A 21031-nucleotide genomic window follows, 5' to 3' on the forward strand; every position below is an offset into this window, starting at 1 on the left:
AAGATAAAATATCTTGGAGATACAAATCATATTAAAAACAAATACTATAATATCTATAGATAAATAAAGCAAGATCTCATAGTCTACAAATAAGTAAACCAAGATATTATCATTTAAATTAAATCAAGCAAGATTTAATAATCTAGAAAGGCAAAATCATAAATTGATAATATCAATTTAGCAAAATAATAAAGGAATAAAATATTCCTTTCAATCTCCCCCTTTTTGCCTTTCTGGACAAAACATCCAAAAATGATAATCTTGATTAGCATCGCAGTCAGTTAAGCTCCCCCTGCATTGGAGTGTGTCTCCCCCTGAGTCAAAGTTCATCTCCCCCTAAATTAAACATGTTAGAACACTGGTGTTGTTGACAGTGTTGTCAACACCATCATTAGAACACCTGAAAACATAAGAAGTCATACGAATGAGAAATTCATTAATCATGTAAAGCAACCTAAAAAGAGCATTAAAGACAGAGTATAAGTATTCATTCAAGCTCAGCAACTCCAGATACTCAGCATCATTCTTTTGCATTTTTGGTCCTCATACTCCCCTTTTTTGGCCAGAATGTAAGCCAAGTTCCAAAATCAGACTATAACAAAACATATATGCTCTTACTCTAACAAAAACAATACACCGATTCAATCCTTCAGCTCCAAAAAAAAACCGCATGGTAAATGTAATATTTCCGAAATTTACCCAAAACACTCATAACGATTCTATCCCAAAATCAAACAGTAAAATTGATTCAAACTCGTGTTACGACGATTTCAAAAGAAAATCCAGTAAAACCCACGTCGATTATAACTCACTGACACAAGTATACACATAAATTCAAAATCTAGATAATCAAGGTTTTTATCAATTGTCATAGGTCAACACTGATATGTCACTGCACATGATGAATTCACGAAACAAAAATCAATATGCATGTCCTACATATGCCTCCAATATGATGAATTTTCAAAATGTCAGGCAATGTAAAAACTGTGCTATGTCAGAACTTGGTGTTGGCAACACCACTGAGTTTTATTCAAACTTCCATAAAATTTCATTTTGATCAGAAATGGTAGCTCCCACACTAGAAGAACGGTCTTCAATGGACTCCCCTAGGTAGCTTTTTCCATTATTATTTTTACTTAGAAGTGGTAGCTCCCACAGTAGAAGAACGGTCTTCAATGGACTCCTCTAGGTAGCTTTTTCCATTTTCTTCTAAACAATTTTTTTTATTTACCTCTTTTCTGTTTTTCTCCTTTTGCTCACATTTTCCAAGTCATCTTTTCACTTTAGATAAGATCACGATTTTCATGACTGTCCTCAACTACTCAATGCCTTGGATTTGAGCAAAATCTATTTATCAACATACGATTGGAAGTATGAACACTCAGGGTAACTTTCAGAAATTTGCCTTCACTGTTCAGTCATTGCACAAATAAATAGGATGATTATAAATATGCAGTATGCCTAATATCCTAGTAATGGTCATGCAAAAACGAATGTTGTCTCTGGTGTTGGCAACACCACTGACAACACTGAACAAATGTTTTTAAAAGTACACACATGCTGAGAGATTTCCAAAGATTGGAGAATCTCTCAAAATCCAAAGGTTTCGTGAATATATCAGCCAGTTGATTCTCAGTCCTAACAAATTTCAGTCGAATTATGCCTTTTTTCAACCAAATCTCGAATAAAGTGACGTCTTATGTCTATGTGTTTTGTTCGAGAGTGTTGAACAGGATTCTTAGAAATGTCTATAACACTTGAGTTGTCACAATATACCATCATGCAATTGCTTAACTTGCAATCCAAGAAAGAAAGTTAGTTTTCCTACCATGCTCATTTCGAATTGTGATGACATGCAATCCACAGAGTTATTCACAAGCATTTGAGATGAAGCACTGAAAATAATATCATCTACATACACTTGATAGATCAAAATATCACATTTCAGCTTTTGAATGAAAAGAGTTTTGTCAATCTCACCTCGTTTGAAGCTCAAGTGTATCAGACTGTCAGCTAACCTACCGTACCATGCCCGTGGAGCCTGTTTCATTCCATACAAGGCCTTCTTCAATTTGTAGACATGATCCACGTGGTGAGGATCTTCAAATCCCTTAGGTTGACTGACATAGGCTTCCTCATTCAAAATGCCATTATTACTATTCTTGAGTTCAATTTGAGACACAAAACACGAGTGACTTACCTGGGAAAACGTGGAGCTCATGCAGATTAAACCAATCATTTTGCGGTAGTCCACCTTTTCTTTGTTTCTTGTTTGCACACCATCATGTAATTCACCAATGATTTGTGATGATGGATGATTCTTCTGAATCTTGCTGGGAATTTCTCTTTCACAATTAATCACCACATCATCATTATCATTGTTGTCATTATCCACAGTTTCTGTTCGGTTCAGAGGCGGTGTTGTGCTTGGTGTTGTCTCACTGGTCTCAACACTGGACTCAACACTGTTTCTGGTCAGTGCCTCACTTATATCCAGCCATTCTTCTACATCAGCCTCCGGTGTTTTAACTGTTATATCTGCAAGATCATCAAACACAACGTTAATTGATTCCATTGTAGTCCTAGTTCTCAGATTAAATACACGATAAGCACGGCCATTAGTAGAGTATCCAAGAAAGAGACATTTAACACTTTTTGAATCAAATTTAGCCAGATGATCTCTATCATTCAACACATAACCTACACATCCAAAAATATGAAAATATTTAAGGTTTGGTTTTCTTCCCATTATAATCTCATATGAGGTCATTGTAGAACCACTCCTTAAATAAACACGGTTGGAAATGTGACATGCCGTATTTAAAGCTTCGGCCCAAAAACATTTTGACACATTCTTAGAACTAAGCATGACCCGAGCCATTTCTAGGAGGGTTCGATTTTTCCTTTCAGCTATGCCGATTTTTTGAGGGGTCTTCGGAGATGAATAATCATGAGTGATACCTTTCTTATGGCACAAAGAAATAAAATGAGAATTTTCAAACTCCTCACCATGATCGGTTCTTATTTTAACCACCCTCATATCAAACAGATTTGTTATCCTAGCATGCAACTTCTTAAAAGCATCAAATGTATCAGATTTTTCTCTAAGAAAACTTACCCAAGTAAAATGCGAAAAATCATCAACACAAACAAACGAATATTTCTTGCCACCCAAGCTCTCAACATCCATTGGACCCAGTATATCCATATGCAAAAGTTCAAGGCACTGTGTTGTCCCAAAGTGTTGCAACACCGAGTGCGCAACACGGGTTTGTTTACTTTTCTGGCATGGACCACAGACATACACAACACCTAAATTTAAATTGGGCATACCTCTCACAGCATCAAACTTACGCAGATTCTTCAAGGTATTGATACTCATGTGTCCCAGTTTTTGATGTCATACGTCTAATTCACTCACCTTGGCACTTCGGCAACCATCACCTTCTCCCAATTGATAACAATTGTCAGCTGAACGAGTACCTGACATTACACAAACATTGGCATCATTAAAAACTTCACAATTATTTTTATTGAACTTAACATGTAAATCATCATCACAAAGTTGACTTATGCTTATTAAGTTTGAGTTAAGTCCTTCAACATGTAGAACATTGTGAAGTTCAGGAAGCCCATCAACGTTCAAGGTTCCTTTTCCTACAATTCTTCCTTTAGAACCACCACCATAGGTTACACGCCCACTTTTTATTTCAACATAATCCGTGAGGTGTTCTTTAAATCCGGTCATGTGGCGTGAGCACCCACTGTCGAAGTACCATGCACCGGCAATGTTAGTTTTTAAAGAAGTATAAATGATATTGCATCGAATAACAGTTTTAGGTACCCAAACTTTCCTTGTGGAAGATTTCTTGACTGCGGTGTTGCGCTTGGTGTTGGACAACACTGTGGGCAACACCCGATTTGATTTCCAATTCAGGTAGTCGTCTCTTAGTTTGTAGCAGAAGGGTCTGATGTGCCCAGGCTTATAGCAGTAGTGGCAGATAAAATGTCGCTTTCTTTGCTTTGGTTTGGAAGTTGACACTTGCTTCTTGGTTTGTGGCATCTTCACTGGCGGGTCAACTTTCAAATGAGAAGAGGAAGCTCTGTTTTGTTTCAGCATTTGTTCCAAGGCTTGCTTTGAGATTGACAGAGTGTTCATGGGAGGTTTCACTGTTAAGGGGACAGAGCAGTCTTCGCTTGCCTTTACAAACATGGTTGATTTTGATTTAGAATTGGAAGTTTCACCATGTTCATATGTGCTTTCAACATATCCAAGATCAATTCTGTTGTCCTTTCCCATAGTTAGCATTGAGTCAAGTTTTGACGAACTTGAGTTGAATTTTGCAAGAGTCTTTGAGGCTTTCTCAAGCTCCTCCTTGACTTTGCACAATTCAAGATCCTTCTTGCTAAGCACAACTTCAAGTCGAGACGCAGATTCTTTCAGATCAGTATTCTCCTTGGTGAAGATCAAATTTATTTTATTTCTTTTTATCCAATCTTCGTATAGCTCCTCATACATAGCATGCACACATTCAAATGTGAGTTCATCAGAATCAGTATCCTGGATTTCATGATTACCTGAGTCACCGTGAGATTTAGCATTGAGACACAAGGTTTTTGAAGTGGTGTTGCGGCCCGGTGTTGCAACACCAGAGGCAACACCGTGCGGGTTGACTTGCATCCAGCAATTTTCCTTCAAAACAGCAGTATTCTTGGATAATATGTCCATCGGGATTCTGTTAAATTTCCTGAAAAAAAAAACAACAATAAACCAAAATCAATCACTTAGTGTATCAAGCGTTGGCTCTGATACCACTTGTAAGGAATTGTTGTACAGAAAATAAATATTATAATGTTTATAATGTGTGTATCATAAGTTAGTGTTGTGCTCTGGTGTTGTTAACACGAGCACACAACATGCAGCGGAAATTAATTATTAACACACAAATATAATTTTAATGAATAAACACCAGCTTTAAATTATGCACAAGTACGAATACTTGTGCGATGCCTCATGGCAAAAATTTCACTAGAAAAATTATGTAAATCGTTTACACCAAAAACAATAATAGTGAGAAAACAAAAGCAAATTACTTTACACTCCAAGGAATTAAAAATGCATCAAAATAAACCACATAAAAACTAGATGCATAAAATAAAAACGTATTGCTTAAAACAAACACAACCACTCTTCGTCCAACACTCTGCGTCAGTATTGTCTCCGAGTGTTGGCAACACCAATCGGCAACACGGAAAATCTGTGAATCAATCACTCAAACACTTCACACGAAAATCTACAATACTGAACTTGTGTGTTCAGAAAATGCTCCAGCAGCTTTCTACGTTGCAAAGTGATCAATCGATCACACGAAAACTTCTCATCAAAAATAGGCTCGGCTTTCGTATATTCTTCTATGTAAGAACTCCTCTGCCGACCTTCCCGAAGACTCCCAAAAACTCCAGCAGCTTCTCTTCACAACAAAGTGATCCACAATCACACAAAACTTCAGCACCTACACAATAAAGTGACAACCCGATCACATAAAATGTAGAGCAAATATATGTTGGACTTTTGTAATTTCTTCTATGTGAAAAGCTTCCTAGTCCAACTCTCTCCTCTCCAAAAACCCCACTGTACGGCTGCAAGGGTATCCATATTTATATCAATAGTTTGACCTAAAATTTATTCCATAAAAGTGTCCTACAAAATATGGAAACAAGATTTTCATTAGATAAAAAACACTTTCAAATAAAGATAAAATATCTTGGAGATACAAATCATATTAAAAACAAATACTATAATATCTATAGATAAATAAAGCAAGATCTCATAGTCTACAAATAAGTAAACCAAGATATTATCATTTAAATTAAATCAAGCAAGATTTAATAATCTAGAAAGGCAAAATCATAAATTGATAATATCAATTTAGCAAAATAATAAAGGAATAAAATATTCCTTTCATGATCAATGATAACCATTGAATATGTCATAAGAATAATACACTAGCGTAGAAAATCATTACCGGATGTTGTCTATGATTTATCTTTGCTTATTATATATATCTAGTTCTTTTCAATGTTTTTCTTCAGAATAAGTTAATTTTTCTAATAATGGTTCCCATATTGGCTGATCGTGCTCCATACACTTGATCCTCGAATCTCACTCTCTTTGATTCAACAAATGACTTTGTTGGTAGAACCAATCAAAGTGGGTTTTTATTTTGTACGAGCTTTTAGTTTCATGTTCATATTCAATAGACGTGATTATTATCAAAAACTTATTGAATACATCGTTTTGATTCTGTTTGGGCTAAAAATAATTATATTATGAAAGCCCAATTTAATTATAAAAGCTCAAATGAAATTAGGGTGGCCCAATCAAATTATATAGGCCCATCAAGTGTATCGTATTAATTCTCATCGATTCAAACCGATCACGAAGCGTTGCAAATAGAGGGAGATCGTGGAATGGTGGGGTGAAGAACGTGGCTCATGGGGGAGTGGGAGAAAACTGCACAACAGTCGGAAGAAAAAGACATCGGCAAATGCAACAACAGAACACTCAAAACACACAACTCTCTACACAGACAAAAATCTGCAAAAAGCTCTCTGCTAAATTTACAATCTTCAAGCAATAGTTTTTCTAGCTTTCCAGTATATTTCTATCATTTTACGTCTTCTCACTTTAGATTTCAGCACAAGTTATTATATTTTTCATGTCTTTGATGAATTCCTACAGTTTTGTAAATTCAAAATCATGTCAGGGATTTATTTCCATCACTTTCCAATAGTTTTCTTTATTTTGGCATCGCATTTGTTTTAGGAGACTATAACTGACGGTCGAATTTAGAATTCACGTCGCTTGAATATTTAGAAGTTAGATTTTATCATTTTCACATAAATCGGTGCATTTTCGCACCTGGCACGCCCGCAACACCAAATATTGTGCAAACATATTTTTGGCACGCCCAGTGGGACCATCACTATGCCGCCAAGAAGGAAAGAAAACGTCAATCCAGGAGATGGGGAGTCTCAACCAAGCAAGGAAGAGGTTCACGCTCCGCTGACCGAACAGTCGGCTGCTGAAGAACCGACCAGGGAGTTGGATTTGCATCCAAATAATGTTCCAGAGGTGTACGCTCATATTTCAAACCGTTTGGTTGAAGAGTTGATTGCGATGAAAATTGATGAAATATCACAAGCATTGTCCAAGGCTGTGTCTGATTGCTTAAAGTCAGTATTGGGTAAACCGAACCAGTCAGCCAACAAAGAGCAGAATGTAAATAAAAAAGAAGGGAACCAAGGAAGCAAACAAGTCCAGGGAAGTAATTAATTCACTGAACTCGACCAGGGAGCGGGACATTCAAAGGCTGGCGATGCTCGCCGCCCAGAGTTCGCACTCCCAAACCAACAGGAAGAAAGGTACACACCTTCACATAACAGGGAGGAAACTTTAGGTGGAAGAGTTCGGCCATATCCACGTACAGATGGAGTGGGGAGTTCGAAACAACCTGTTAACCAAGTCCATGCGATTACTAATCCTTTGTATCAACCAAGAATGTATGATGATATACCACACTTGGGTTATCAGGGAGTTGATGGAAGTTTTCAAGGATGGAATGCTGGTTACAGTACAGGGGCTCAGACTCGGGGGGCAAACTATTATCACCATCTGCTCCCCAACAGAAATGCAGCAGTGATCGATCATGATGTGGTGAGAGAAACTGTTCAAGAGCTATATGGGCCGGCCTTGAGACAAATTGGCCGCCAAAATTTCTCAAGCCATACCCCGACTACGTAGATGTCAACAATCCATTTCCCAAAGGATACAAGGTACCAGATTTCAGCCTATTTTCTGGAGAAAATAGTCAATCTAGCCTTGAACACATTGCAAGGTTCACTATAAGGTGTGGGGAGCTGGAAAACTTGGAAAACTTTACTAATTTGAAGCTGAGATTGTTCCCAAATACCCTTACTGGCACAGCATTTTCGTGGTATGCCACACTTCCCCGAAACTCAATCTTAAGTTGGCAAGATATGGAGAAGAAATTCCATACTCAGTTTTACCGAACTGAGCATGAGGTGTGCATCGCTGATTTGTCAAGGATGTCTCAGAAGAAAGAAGAAACAATTGATATGTTCATTGATAGGTTTAAGAAAACAAAGAACATGTGCAAGGTGTTTCTGCCAGAGACTGAGTTTGTCAAAATAGCCCAAAAGGGGCTAGACTTTGAGCTCCAGAAGAAATTTCAAGGTATGGAATTCAGAGATTTTTTTGAACTTGCAGCAAAGGTTGGGGAGTACGAGGAACTATTGACAGAGGAGTCGGCTAAGAAGAAAACAACAGTGAGCTCTTATTACCAAGAGGTAGAAGAGATTGCCCTGGCCGAGATTCGATCGAACGGCTCGTGCATAGTCCCTTTACTCAAGAGAAAATCCACAGAGTCAGATAGGAAGAGCACCACCCAACCTCCTAAGGACATGCAGTACACATTTGATGTTTCCAAGACAGACGACATATTTGATTTTCTGGTTAAAGAAAAATTCATCACTTTTCCACCCGATCATCAAATGCCTGCTAAAGACGATTTGAAAAGTCAAGAATACTGTAAGTATCATGACTCATATAATCATTCCACTAAATTGTGTTGGGCTTTCAAAAATATTTTGCAGGACAGAATTAACCATGGAATCTTGAAGTTCCCTAACAAACATGATTCCATGGCAGTGGATGATGATTCTTTTCTCCCAGTAGCTTCTGTTCATGTGAATGTGACAGATTTGAAGAATCTTCTCAAGGAGAAAAGAAGCCGATCCTTTGCAGTGAAAGACCTAATAATTAAGAAATGTTGGATCCCAAAGGGTCAACTGTTTGAAGCTAATGGAAAGAATAGTACTGATCGAGTAAGAACAGTTCAACAGTATTTCCCTAGAAATATTGGTGAATCTGCGGCCTATCAGCCGAGGAACCAACATTTCTTCGAGAGACCAGTGCATGAGAATCAAGGGTTCAGAGGGGAGTCATCTTGCAATCAATACCAAAGATACTCGAACAAGAGAGATACATATGGAGTAGAGCCGCGACAGATGGAAATCAAGAAAAAGTCAGCTGACCAAGATAGAGAGTGGCGTGTGGATGAAATATCAAAATGAAAAATGATTGAGAGCAGGAGAGAAAGGCCCAGATACGTCCTTCCAGCTAGAGGGGAGTTCAGTGAGTCTTGGAGGATGGCCCAACACAAAACGTTCCCTAGGCCACCGACTAGGACTCAAAAGAGACGGCTATTGAGAGAAAGAGCTATTGCAAGGAGAGAAGAGTCAGCTAAATTGAGAAAAAAACCCACAATTGATAGTCCAGTCATCAGAGATCAGGTGGGGAGTAAATCCAAGTTTGGAAGATCGGCTACTGAGGATAAGTTAGTAGACGCTGATGACGATCTGTTAAGTGAGGAGGACGATCAAAGAGAAAAAACAATCAATTTTTACGTTGGAGAGTTTCACATCACTGTGGATTGTGCCACAGGAGTAGTGATAATACCTCAGAGATTTAAGATGATGGAAGAAGAGGATGGGGAGTTGATGTCCCAAGAATCAGTGCAAAAGAAAGAGCATGCCGATAAACTCCCTGAAGGGAGTTCGAGAGTGATTATCAAGGAGGGCGACCCAAATAAGCCTCAACAGGTGATACTTGAGAAGCCTACACCGGCCATGACCAAGCACATAAGGCCGTTGTACATCAAGGCCCATGTCAATGGAAAACCAGTGTCTAGGGTCTTGATTGACAATGGCTCAGCCGTGAATGTTCTTCCAGTAAGGATGTTAAAAAGTCTTGGCAAAACTGAAGAAGATTTGATCCCTACTGAGGTTTCTGTTGCTGCGTTTACCGGGGAAACCACCAAGACCATTGGAGTGTTCCCCGCTGATGTTACTGTAGGGAGCATGTCGTCTTTATGTGCATTCTTTGTGGTGAACTCCTCCGCCAACTTCCAAGTATTGTTAGGCAGAGATTGGATCCATGCAAACCAGTGCATCCCATCCTCAATGCACCAACTGTTGTTATTTTGGAAAGGAGATGATGTGGAGGTTGTAGAAGCTGATGGACAGCCGTTTCAAACAAGTGCAAGTGCAGTGGAGGCCAGATATTACAATGGGGATTTTGGGCCTATCAAAATTCGTAGCAATGGCAAGAAAGAAAGTCCATTGTACATGCAAACACCAACTCCAAGCTCGGTGTTGGAAAGAATCCTTAAGCCTATTGTTATCGTGCCGCCTAGGCCGATAATTCAATCCCTTATTGAAGAGGTTGAGGATTGAAATGAACCAAAAAGGAAAAGAGGTAGCTGCAACCTCTATATGGAAGGCACATGTGCAGCAGGTACTGAACAAATTAGAAGAAGAGTTAAAGCTCACCAAACCAGACAACAATGAGGAATGAAGAAATAACAGAGCAGAATGAGAACATTGTGCAAACAACAGAAGAGCGTGGAAGTTTTGTTTTAATATAAGAGTAGGCTTATTGGCCACTTTTGTATATGTGTAGTTCTTCATTTTGAGACTTAAATGTGATGTGGGCCTTGGGGCCACTGATGTAAATATCCGTTGTTTATGGTTCAATAATGAGACTGATCAAATGAAGTGGGCCAATAGACCACTTTCATCATTTTGGATGTATCTTGTTTCATTAGGGAGTCAGGTGAGGAAATAAAAGCAAGTAGAGTTGGCCTTCTTCAGTGGGGAGTTGGCCTTCGGGGCCACTTTTGTATATATTAAGTTCCTTATTTCAAGATGTCACGTGATGTAGGCCTTGTTAGAGTAGGTGCACGTCGAGCCAAGTGTTGGCCGACTGTTCACGATGAAACTCTTTGTATTAAACGATCTTTATTTTAATAATATTTGAATTTATTAATTTGGCGCATCTTTATCTTTATACCCATGCGAGTTGCATAGATAAAGTCCTTGAATATACATATAGTAGAAAGAATATGAGATGCTCATATGATGAGTATCATGAAACTCACATTTGTAATACTGTATATTCTAAACGGTTCCTAGTCGATTCAGCCGCCACTAAGAAGGATATGGGCCGCTCGAGTTAGAGACTAGTATCTGCGATGTGAGTACCATGTTTCATTGGTAGGGGACATTGTGATGTCCGATCATGCAGATAGGTGCTCCTGGTAGAGTGCACTGAACAACCCTCTATAAAGGACTTTCCAAGTGGTTCTCACTTATCGAGTGGAAACGTCCTAGTTTATGGTTGTACACCATTAGTCCTTATGACCCGGGACAACATTGAGACTCTATGTGCTAGCGTTTCACTTTGACTTGTTTACCGACTCTTGTAGGGTCATCAGGTGGCAAGGTTGGGTGTTACGGCGAAACATATAGGAGTCGATGCATTGTAGCCGGGGATTCACCGCTTACCTACGGGTATGGATATCCTATGTGTTTTTCATGTATGTGTGGGTTGAAATCTCTGATCAGAGTATGGTAGTAATTATGAAAGAGGTTTCATAAATTACACCATCGATGCAACCACAACATGACACATAGTATCGATTCATTGACAACTCTCGATAAACCAATAGTTGTCGAATCGGTCGGGATATATGAGTTGAAGGGACCGTACTGTACGCTAACCATAATTGAATGGTTCTTGCAGACACTATCATGTGATACCCAGAGAATCACGTAAGCGATGCTGCTAGGCGTTTAACGTGATTGGTTGGGTACTATCAGACTTGAGTTCTGACGTTCTTATTATCAAGGAGTTGATAAGTAAGAATGGAGCAATTGGGGTATGCTCGAATAAGGACATGTTTAGTCCGAATCACATAGAGATGTGAACCCACGGCTAGTTGTATCAATGAACCATTGAGGGCCACACAAGTACTAGCTTTGTAAATCCCGATGAGAAGTAAAATAGTTCAATGTGTTGAACGGCTTATAAATGTGTTTATAAGCGTAAAGAAAAATAGAAGTATGACCTCTATGAGAGAAATATAAATTTTAATTTATGGAAGTGTTCCTAGATTAAAATTTGGCCAAGTGAATAATGTATTTGAAAATTGTGATTTTCATAAACATTATTGTGGACTAAATTAAATTAATTCAAGTGTTGAATTAATTAAAACACTAGTGGACATAGTAGAGTCTAAATAATTAAATTAATTCAAGTGTTGAATTAATTAAATAATATTGAGTCTTGTAGAGCTCAATTAAAATAATTATTTAACTAGTGGGACTTAAATAAATTCAAGTAGTATTTAATTAATCTCAAATGTGTTTGAGATAATTAAAATTTAGTCCATGGTTTTAATGTGTTAAAAAACCATATAATATATGTGAGACATGCTAGGGTTTGCATACTTGGGAGGTGAAGAGGTGTGTATTACTTTTTATTAAAAAATTCAAAAAGCATGCAACTTTTGAGAGACAACTTTTGACACACCCAAGACTTCACTCCTCTCATTCTACCCTACTCACTTGGCCGAAACCCTTGAAGTTTTCTCTCAAAAAATTTTCTCTCATCTTGTGTTCTTCAATTGTTGGAGAATACTCACTTCTCTTTGAAAAATCCTCTTGATTTTCTAGTGCAAATTAAGAGGGGATTTACCTAGCAAGTGGTGGGCTTAATTTTGGAGGAGGAAGCTTGTAGATTTTTCTTTCCTTGAAGAGCTTTTGTTTACAACAAAGTTGGAGCCATTACATCAATCTTTAAGATTGATAGGTAAATTTCTAAAACACCCTATGTATGTTTTATGGTGTTTGATTTGTAAATATTGCACGAAAATGAGGTGGTCGAAATTTCTAGCTTAAAATGTTAAATTTTTGACTTCCGTTGCGCTTCCGGCCACCGTAACCGGTCCGCTTTCAGGCCTTATGGCCACTGAAATAAATATCTGTTGTTTATGATTCAACAAAATAAAATTGATCGGAGAAAGTGGGACAGTAAGCCACTTTCATTATTTGGAAGACCATTTATTTCACTAGGGAGTCGGCTTTACGGCCACTCATTATATATGAATTCGGTCGATATTTCCAATGTTTTTATGTTACCAGAAATCATGGTGAAGTAGCCTATACAGCCACTGCATAAATGGTTGCTTGCATGTGCAGTGACAGACCCGTGGCCATTAGGCCACTTAGAAAAGGGCAAGAAAGAAACATACCGAGCGGGGAGTTGGGCTCACCGAACGCAACATCGAGTAATAATGAAGAACAGAAGAGAACAAGGACGTTATGCGGACCCCAAGATGGAAGAAATATAGGCTAACCAGCCATTTTTGTATGTTTTTAGCTTCAGGTTGTGAGATTTTGTTTGAAGTAGGCCTTAGGGCCACTAGTGTAAATATTCGTTATGGTTTAAAAATAAAGATGATCAATTCAAGTTGGCCAGGAGGCCACTTTTATCATATTGAATTCATTTTGTTTTGATAAGAGATCAGGGGAGGAAATAATCGCGAGCGGGGAGTTTTAAGCCAACCTATGGTTTTGATTGAAGCTATTGAAATGAGTTGAGTTAAATGGATTAAGAACGAACAGAAACTCCTTCCCAACCTCCAATACACAACCTCACATACAAACCCACCCTCATTCCACATCCATCACCCAACAACCACAACACAAAATCAAGAGTCAACAAATCAAAAGCGGAGTCACTGCATGCAAGAACAGTAAGTAAACGTGTATGCGGGAAAAGGGGTCTGACTGAAGTGCAAATGCATATACGTGTATGCGGGAAAGGGGTCCGACTGAAGTGCAAATGCATATACGTGTATGCGGGAAAGGGGTCCGACTGAAGTGCAAATGCATATACGTGTATGTGGGAAAGGGGCCCGACTGAAGTGCAATGCATAATGATAGGGATAAGGGAGTCGTCTTGAGTGGATGCAACATGTAAGGGCACGTAAGGGAACATTAGAGTTGAGAAGTACCTGTGTTGCAAGATACCCCAACACACCAAGGCTTAGGTGTCGAATGCACCAGAAAACTAAGGCCAACCCATGGCCAATCCATGTTACCTGCTATCAATGAACTTACCAACACCAACATATAGAAGCAGGAAACAAACGTGATAATGGTGATACACGCAGTGATATGCAATCGGGGAACATTCAACTAACAGAGCAAGATAACAGAAAAATAGATAGCCATAAAGAAATGAGAGTCTTTACCGATTTTCGGCAATAACCATTTACCTTGGAGAAGTTCTGGACCTAATTGGTGGTTGGCTGGAAATCAACACACTTACAACAAAGATAATGACATCAGACTCCCCCGTCAGACACGAATATAGATGTGGGAAGGCCAACTAATGGTTTATGAAGCTCGCATACATTGCTTCCACGAGGTAAATGCATCATATTTAATTCAGTGGGTGCAAGAGATGAAGCCAAGGGAGTGGCCGAGACCGAGACAGGAATAAACTTGGAAATAATATGTTTACGAGGGTAAAAAATCACTGCATGCACGCAAGAAATAATCAGAAAACCAATTGCTACTGATGTATACTACAGGGCCAAACAATGGCCACTCTACCGCGCCTACAAAGCAAAGGCTAATGAATGGCCAAATAATACCAAATCCACAATTCCCCACAAGAACTCGACGTCAAAAGATTTAGCCCAACTACACAGATAAATCAATTCCCCATCCTTTGTTTTCTCGGATACAAAGTCATACAAAGCGAAACTTCAATTCAATCAAGATGAATCGACAACTTTCGGGGAGCCAAAAAAACACTTAGTAACAATTCAAGAAAAGAAAAGAGGAAAATACCCATGGCCGAGGAGAGTGAAATCGGCCTCCCTGAGAAATCCACAGAAGCAGGCGCATCAACTGGGTAAGTCGGCATGGGCATGAGTTGAGTGGAATGAGCAGAGGCTCCAAGACGAGTGTCTAAAGTTGATATAATGGCTACCAAAGGACGACCCGAGCTGAGTGGGGAGTTCACCTGTGCCGAGGAAACTGATCAGCGACCATTCGAGAACCCATTGACGACCCAGAGACAACAAGGAACGGATTGGGGCCGATAGCGGAGCCAGCAAATGCGACGACTAGCGAAGCAGGGACGACGGTTGAGACAAGCGAGGCTCCCGCAATTTTCGATTCAGATGAGCGCGCCGGAGATGGTTCCTGAGCCATCGTGAAATGCTCAGTAACCACAACTTAAGGGGAACGATTGTGAAAGATAGGTGAGCGCGCTCCAGGAATCTGCGTTCATCCAAGGGCAATTGGGGATGGTGAACGAGAACGGCGTGGGAGAAACGACAACAAAGAACGGCTGGAAGGAACTTGGGGGTCGCCACGGTTGATGAGTGGGGCTGGCAAAGCGATGGGTTTCTTTGAGGGAAATAAACAGATGAAAGCGGCGAGGGGAAGAAGTGTAATGCCCAGAGCAATGATTGACATGTACGAATTCATAGATATGTTGTGAAGATTGTACATAACCATAAGAAATAAGAAATGATATCTATTGAGATTAGATTGACCGATATCGAGAATGTTGGATTATTTATATTTCGGTGAGACCGGAAGGACCGAACCAGGATCGGATCGTCCGATGCGTTCGGATCGTCCGTTCGGCGTTCGGAGCGTCCGAGCCAGGTGGCTGGACACATGGATGGCATGCAGAGTTCGGATCGACCGATCGTAGTTCGGATCATCCGAGACAGTTGGCTAGAGACGTGGAAGACATGCAGGATTCGGAACGTCCGAAGTGAGTTCGGAGCGTCCGAAGTGTGTCAGATCGGAGCGTCCGAAGTGGATCGGATCTTCCGATCATTGTCTATAAATAGAGGCGCGAGATTTCATTTGATTAGTAAGTGTTAAAGAAACATTTCCTAGAAAGTGTTAGACATTCTATTGCAGATTCATCTTCACGACTGTAACAGCAATTCTACGACGAAAGGTATAATACATGTTTTGTTTTGGGGAATCACGACTCAAATGAGATCACATTTGAGTTTCCCAACCAAAACCACATACGAGTTTTATTGTTTATATCTTGATATAGGTATTATTATTATAGAATTGTTTATAGATCTTGTATGCAAATCTCGCTATGCTTTGTTTACAGATCATGTTACATTGCATTAGATGTTTATTAGAACTTGTATTCAATTCTTATTATGCTTTGTTTACAGATCATGTTACATTGCATTAGATGATTATGCTTGTGTACAGATTTTGTATTCATGCATTAAGATAGGACAGTCTGGAGATCAGGCAGACTTCTAGATGTTCGGTTCTATCCCAGCTTAGGGGAAGATCACCGCCCCTTTGTAGACGTGGATACAGATCAGGCCGAAGTCTAGGAATAAGACGTACCGTCACCCCGATTGGGAGGGTAGGTGATAGATCGTCTTATTCACACCGGGATCCCTAGAGTTTTAGTCGAGTCGCATCTAGACATGATTAGGCTCGCATTTCATGATTTTATATGAATGACATTCATATCAGCATGTGTCATGTTTTATAGTATTTATATGCATGTTCACATGTTTATACTGGGATGTGTTCTCACCGGTTTTCCGGCTGTTGTTATGTCTGTATGTGTGCATAACAACAGGTGGGGCAGGATTTGGGTCGAGACAGAGATGATCGTGTTAGCGTGGAGATCTCGGGCCTAGCAGACGGACCAGTAGTTGTCTTTTGTTATGTACTGTATTTTATTACTGGTTAGTTGAGGACATACGGAACAGGACATAGATTTTATGTTTGTATGTTGTAAATTAAATAAAGAACTTGTGCTTGTCTAGTTACATTTTGATTTAAATATAAAAGCGAAAAATTGACCCACATTTTAGAATAACAATCCATTTAATCCCAAGAAAAAGATTTAGAGCCCGGGTCCCCACAACAGGTGGTATCAGAGCCGATAGTTCCGTTAGACTGAAATAGGATAGAATGAGCGGGGTAGATCGAGTCTTCTTCCTTGCTTGATGATGTGCTAGCATGATTATTGCTTTCTTATTACATGTTGTTGGGTATTTGATTAATTTCAGCATGTGATTGACTGAATCAGAACCGATTCTAGATCAGAGGTAACTGACTAGATGATGGCTGAGACAGTTGTATATCTTGTTTACTAATCAGTTGGATTATTAGATATGCCTCCTAGAAGAGCAGCCGTACCTCTACGACCAGCAGCGCCAGAGCAGGGGAGTACATCCGGAGATCCTATGGATGTTACGGCGACCCCTATGGAGACGTTGCTGAAGCGATTCCAATCCTTTCGACCTCCCACTTTAAAAGGTACCGAGAATGCCATCGAGTGCGAAAGTTGGCTTGAAGATATTGAGATGCTATTCGACTCGTTGGAGTACAGTGATGAGAAGAGGATCAAGCTAATTGGCCATCAATTGCAAGATATAGCAAAGAATTGGTGGTTGAACATTAGGAGAGCTTTAGAGCAGCGGGGTACCGAAATTTCTTGGAAGGTATTCAAGACCGAGTTTTATCAGCGATTCTTCCCTGTATCCTACCGTAAAGATAAAGGCGCTGAATTCGCAAACCTGAGGCAAGGGCCATTGAACATTGAGGAGTACGTTGCTAAATTCTCTTCTTTGCTTCGTTTTGCACCCCATGTTTCAGGAAATGACGAGGCCATGGCGGATCAGTTTATAAATGGCCTGAATCCAGATATCTTTACGTTGGTCAATACTGGGAGACCCGATAACTTCTCGGATGCATTGAATCGTGCCAAAGGAGCTGAAGCAGGATTGCTTAGACAACGGAGTGCTCCGTATGTTGCACCGAGTCCGAGACCGCCACTACCTCCATCCCAAGTTCCTCCTCCTCGATTCGAAAGTGGTGGTAGTGGTAGTGGACGCAAAGAACAGTTGAAGGCGAAGGGGAAGCAGTTTAAGCGACCTGGGAGCAGTTCATCCAGCTCCAGCGGATCAAGACAGACTGGTTTTGATCAAAGTTCAAGGACTTCAGGTGTATATTGCAATAATTGTGGAGGTAGGCATGCGACTGAACAGTGCCAAGGAGTTACAGGCCGATGCAACATTTGTAGGCAACCGGGGCATTTTGCCAAAGTCTGTCCACAGAGAGGTGTACAGCAAGGCCAGAGTGGAAGAGCATCCGGTTCAGTACCTCAGTTTGAGCGGCAGGCATCGTCGGTTCACTCTTTTCAGCCTCCACCAGCACCGACTCCACCCAGAGGCCGAGGTAGTCAGACTGTGACTCAACCTCCGAGGCAACAGGCCCAAGTGTTTGCGTTGACAGAGGAGCAAGCACAAGATGCACCAGATGATGTTATAGCAGGTAACTGTCTCCTTTATGGTTATCCTGCTTATATCTTGATAGATACAGGTGCATCGCATACATTCATCTCAGAACGATTTGCATTGTTGCATTCATTGCCTGTTGAGTCTTTGTTAGACGTTGTGTCTATTAATTCTCCGTTGGGAAGTGGATTAATATCTGTAACTACGGTTAGACATTGCATTCTACAGTTTGAGGGGCATGAGATTGACCTAGATTGTATAGTGTTGGGTCTAGCTGATTTTGATTGTATAGTCGGTATTGACATGCTAACGAAGTACAGAGCCACCGTGGATTGTTTCCACAAGATTGTCAGATTCAGACCCGAGATGACAGACGAGTGGAAATTCTACGGGAAGGGTTCCAGATCTCGGATTCCCTTGATTTCGGCTCTTACTATGAACAGACTGTTACAGAAAGGAGCGGATGGTTTCTTTGTTTATGCTGTAGATATGCAGAAGTCGAGCCCGGCATTGGCAGATCTGCCAGTAGTACGGGAATTTCCAGATATTTTTCCAGATGAGATCCCAGGATTACCTCCGGTTCGTGAGGTAGATTTCAGCATTGAACTTGCGCCAGGTACCGTACCTATTTCGAGAGCTCCATATAGGATGGCACCCATCGAACTCAAAGAATTGAAAGCACAATTAGAAGATCTTCTAGCCAAGGGATATATCAGACCTAGTGTATCTCCTTGGGGCGCTCCGGTGCTGTTCGTGCGAAAGAAAGATGGGTCGATGCGGTTGTGTATCGATTACCGGCAGTTGAACAAGGCAACGATCAAGAATAAATATCCTTTGCCTAGGATCGATGACCTATTTGATCAGTTGCAGGGATCCTCGGTCTATTCTAAGATTGATTTACGTTCTGGTTATCATCAGCTCAGAGTTCGAGATATAGACATACCAAAGACAGCGTTTCGAACCAGGTATGGACATTACGAATTTATTGTCATGCCTTTTGGTTTAACAAATGCTCCTGCGGTATTTATGGGCTTGATGAACCAAGTGTTTCAGAGATATCTAGATGAATTTGTGATTGTCTTCATTGATGACATTTTGGTGTATTCGAAGAACAGAAATGAGCATGCAGAGCATCTCAGAATTGTTTTGCAGACGTTGAGAAACGAGCGACTGTATGCTAAATTGTCAAAGTGTGAGTTTTGGTTGAATAGAGTTGTCTTCTTAGGACATATCATTTCTGGAGATGGTATTTCTGTTGATCCGAGTAAAGTGGAAGCTGTGATTAGTTGGTCGAGACCGACTTCTGTACCAGAAATACGCAGTTTCATGGGCTTAGCCGGATACTACAGAAGATTTATCAAAGATTTCTCCAGTATTGCAAAACCAATAACTCAATTAACACAAAAGAATGCACCATTTGTTTGGTCAGAGGAGTGTGAGTCTAGCTTTGTTGAATTGAAGAAAAGGCTGACCAGTGCTCCAGTATTGACGATACCTTCAGGTACAGGTGATTTTGTTGTATATTGTGATGCTTCTCATAGAGGTTTGGGATGTGTTCTTATGCAGCGAGGTCATGTGATCGCATACGCCTCGAGACAATTGAAGCCACATGAAGTTCGATACCCCATTCATGATCTTGAATTGGCGGCTATCGTGTTTGCATTAAAGATTTGGCGTCATTATCTCTATGGCGAGAAATTTGAGATCTTTTCCGATCACAAGAGCTTAAAGTACCTATTTTCTCAATCAGAATTGAATATGAGGCAACGTAGATGGCTAGATCTTCTGAAAGACTTTGACTGTGAAATCAAATATTATCCAGGTAAGTCAAATGCAGCAGCAGATGCCTTGAGTCGTAAGGTATGTTCATTGTCCTTATCGACGATAGGTGTTAACAAGTTAGTTGAAAATTGCTGTATGTCTGGATTAGAATTTGATACAGATAGTAAGCCACTACGACTCTTTACGATCCAAGTTGAGCCCAATTTGATTATGAGGATTAAGGAAGCACAAAAAACTGATCAGAATGTGCAAAGATCAATCCAAATGGTCAGATCAGGGCATGTATCAGAATATCAGGTACGAGATCATGTGTTGTACGTGAATAACCGTCTAGTTGTGCCAGATGTTGCAGATTTGAGGCAGCAGATTCTGACAGAGGCACATTGTAGTCGGTTCAGCATTCATCCTGGTGGCAGGAAGATGTACAATGACTTGAAGACCCAATTCTGGTGGAAACAAATGAAGTCAGACATTGCCGAATTTGTGTCTAAATGCTTGAACTGCCAACAGGTGAAGGCCGAGAGGAAGAAGCCGGGGGGTTTACTTCAGAGTTTATCCATTCCAGAATGGAAATGGGACCACATTTCCATGGATTTCGTGACGAAGTTACCTCGATCATCCAGAGGTTGCGATGCGATTTGGGTCATTATTGACAGATTGACCAAATCTGCTTGTTTCATCCCTTATAGAATGACGTATAGACAGGATCAGATGGCGAAGATTTATATTCGTGAGGTAGTCAGATTGCATGGAGTGCCGAAGTCTATCGTATCAGATCGTGATCCACGATTCACTTCACACTTCTGGCACAGTTTACAGCAGGCGTTAGGTACGACCTTACACCTTAGCACTGCTTACCATCCTCAGACAGACGGACAGTCAGAACGGACTATCCAGACATTAGAGGATATGTTGAGAGCCGTCGTGCTAGATTTTGGCATTAGTTGGCAAGATTCCCTACCTCTTTGCGAATTCTCGTACAATAATAGCTATCAGACGAGCAT

The 21031-nt window shown here is 40.3% G+C and overlaps 1 protein-coding gene across 1 annotated transcript; it reads left to right on the top strand.

Moving 5' to 3' along the window:
* Positions 1-7873: 7873 nt before the first annotated feature.
* Positions 7874-9159, top strand: LOC140840746 (uncharacterized). Its single transcript, XM_073207915.1, has 2 exons — positions 7874-8538; positions 8680-9159. The coding sequence occupies exons 1-2, from the start codon at positions 8044-8046 to the stop codon at positions 9157-9159; spliced, it is 975 nt and encodes a 324-aa protein (XP_073064016.1). The 5' UTR covers positions 7874-8043.
* Positions 9160-21031: the final 11872 nt, after the last annotated feature.

Source organism: Primulina eburnea, chromosome 9 (genome assembly GCF_022965805.1).
Source record: "Primulina eburnea isolate SZY01 chromosome 9, ASM2296580v1, whole genome shotgun sequence".
In the NCBI taxonomy this organism is placed as follows: domain Eukaryota; kingdom Viridiplantae; phylum Streptophyta; class Magnoliopsida; order Lamiales; family Gesneriaceae; genus Primulina; species Primulina eburnea.

What these genes read in the sequence shown, in the direction of transcription:
- LOC140840746 (XM_073207915.1), top strand. Translation starts at nt 8,044, where the DNA reads ATGGAGAAGAAATTCCATACTCAGTTTTACCGAACTGAGCATGAGGTG. An exon ending in ACGACATATTTGATTTTCTG is followed by an intron (nt 8,539 to 8,679) that starts GTTAAAGAAAAA and finishes AATATTTTGCAG; the next exon opens with GACAGAATTAACCATGGAAT.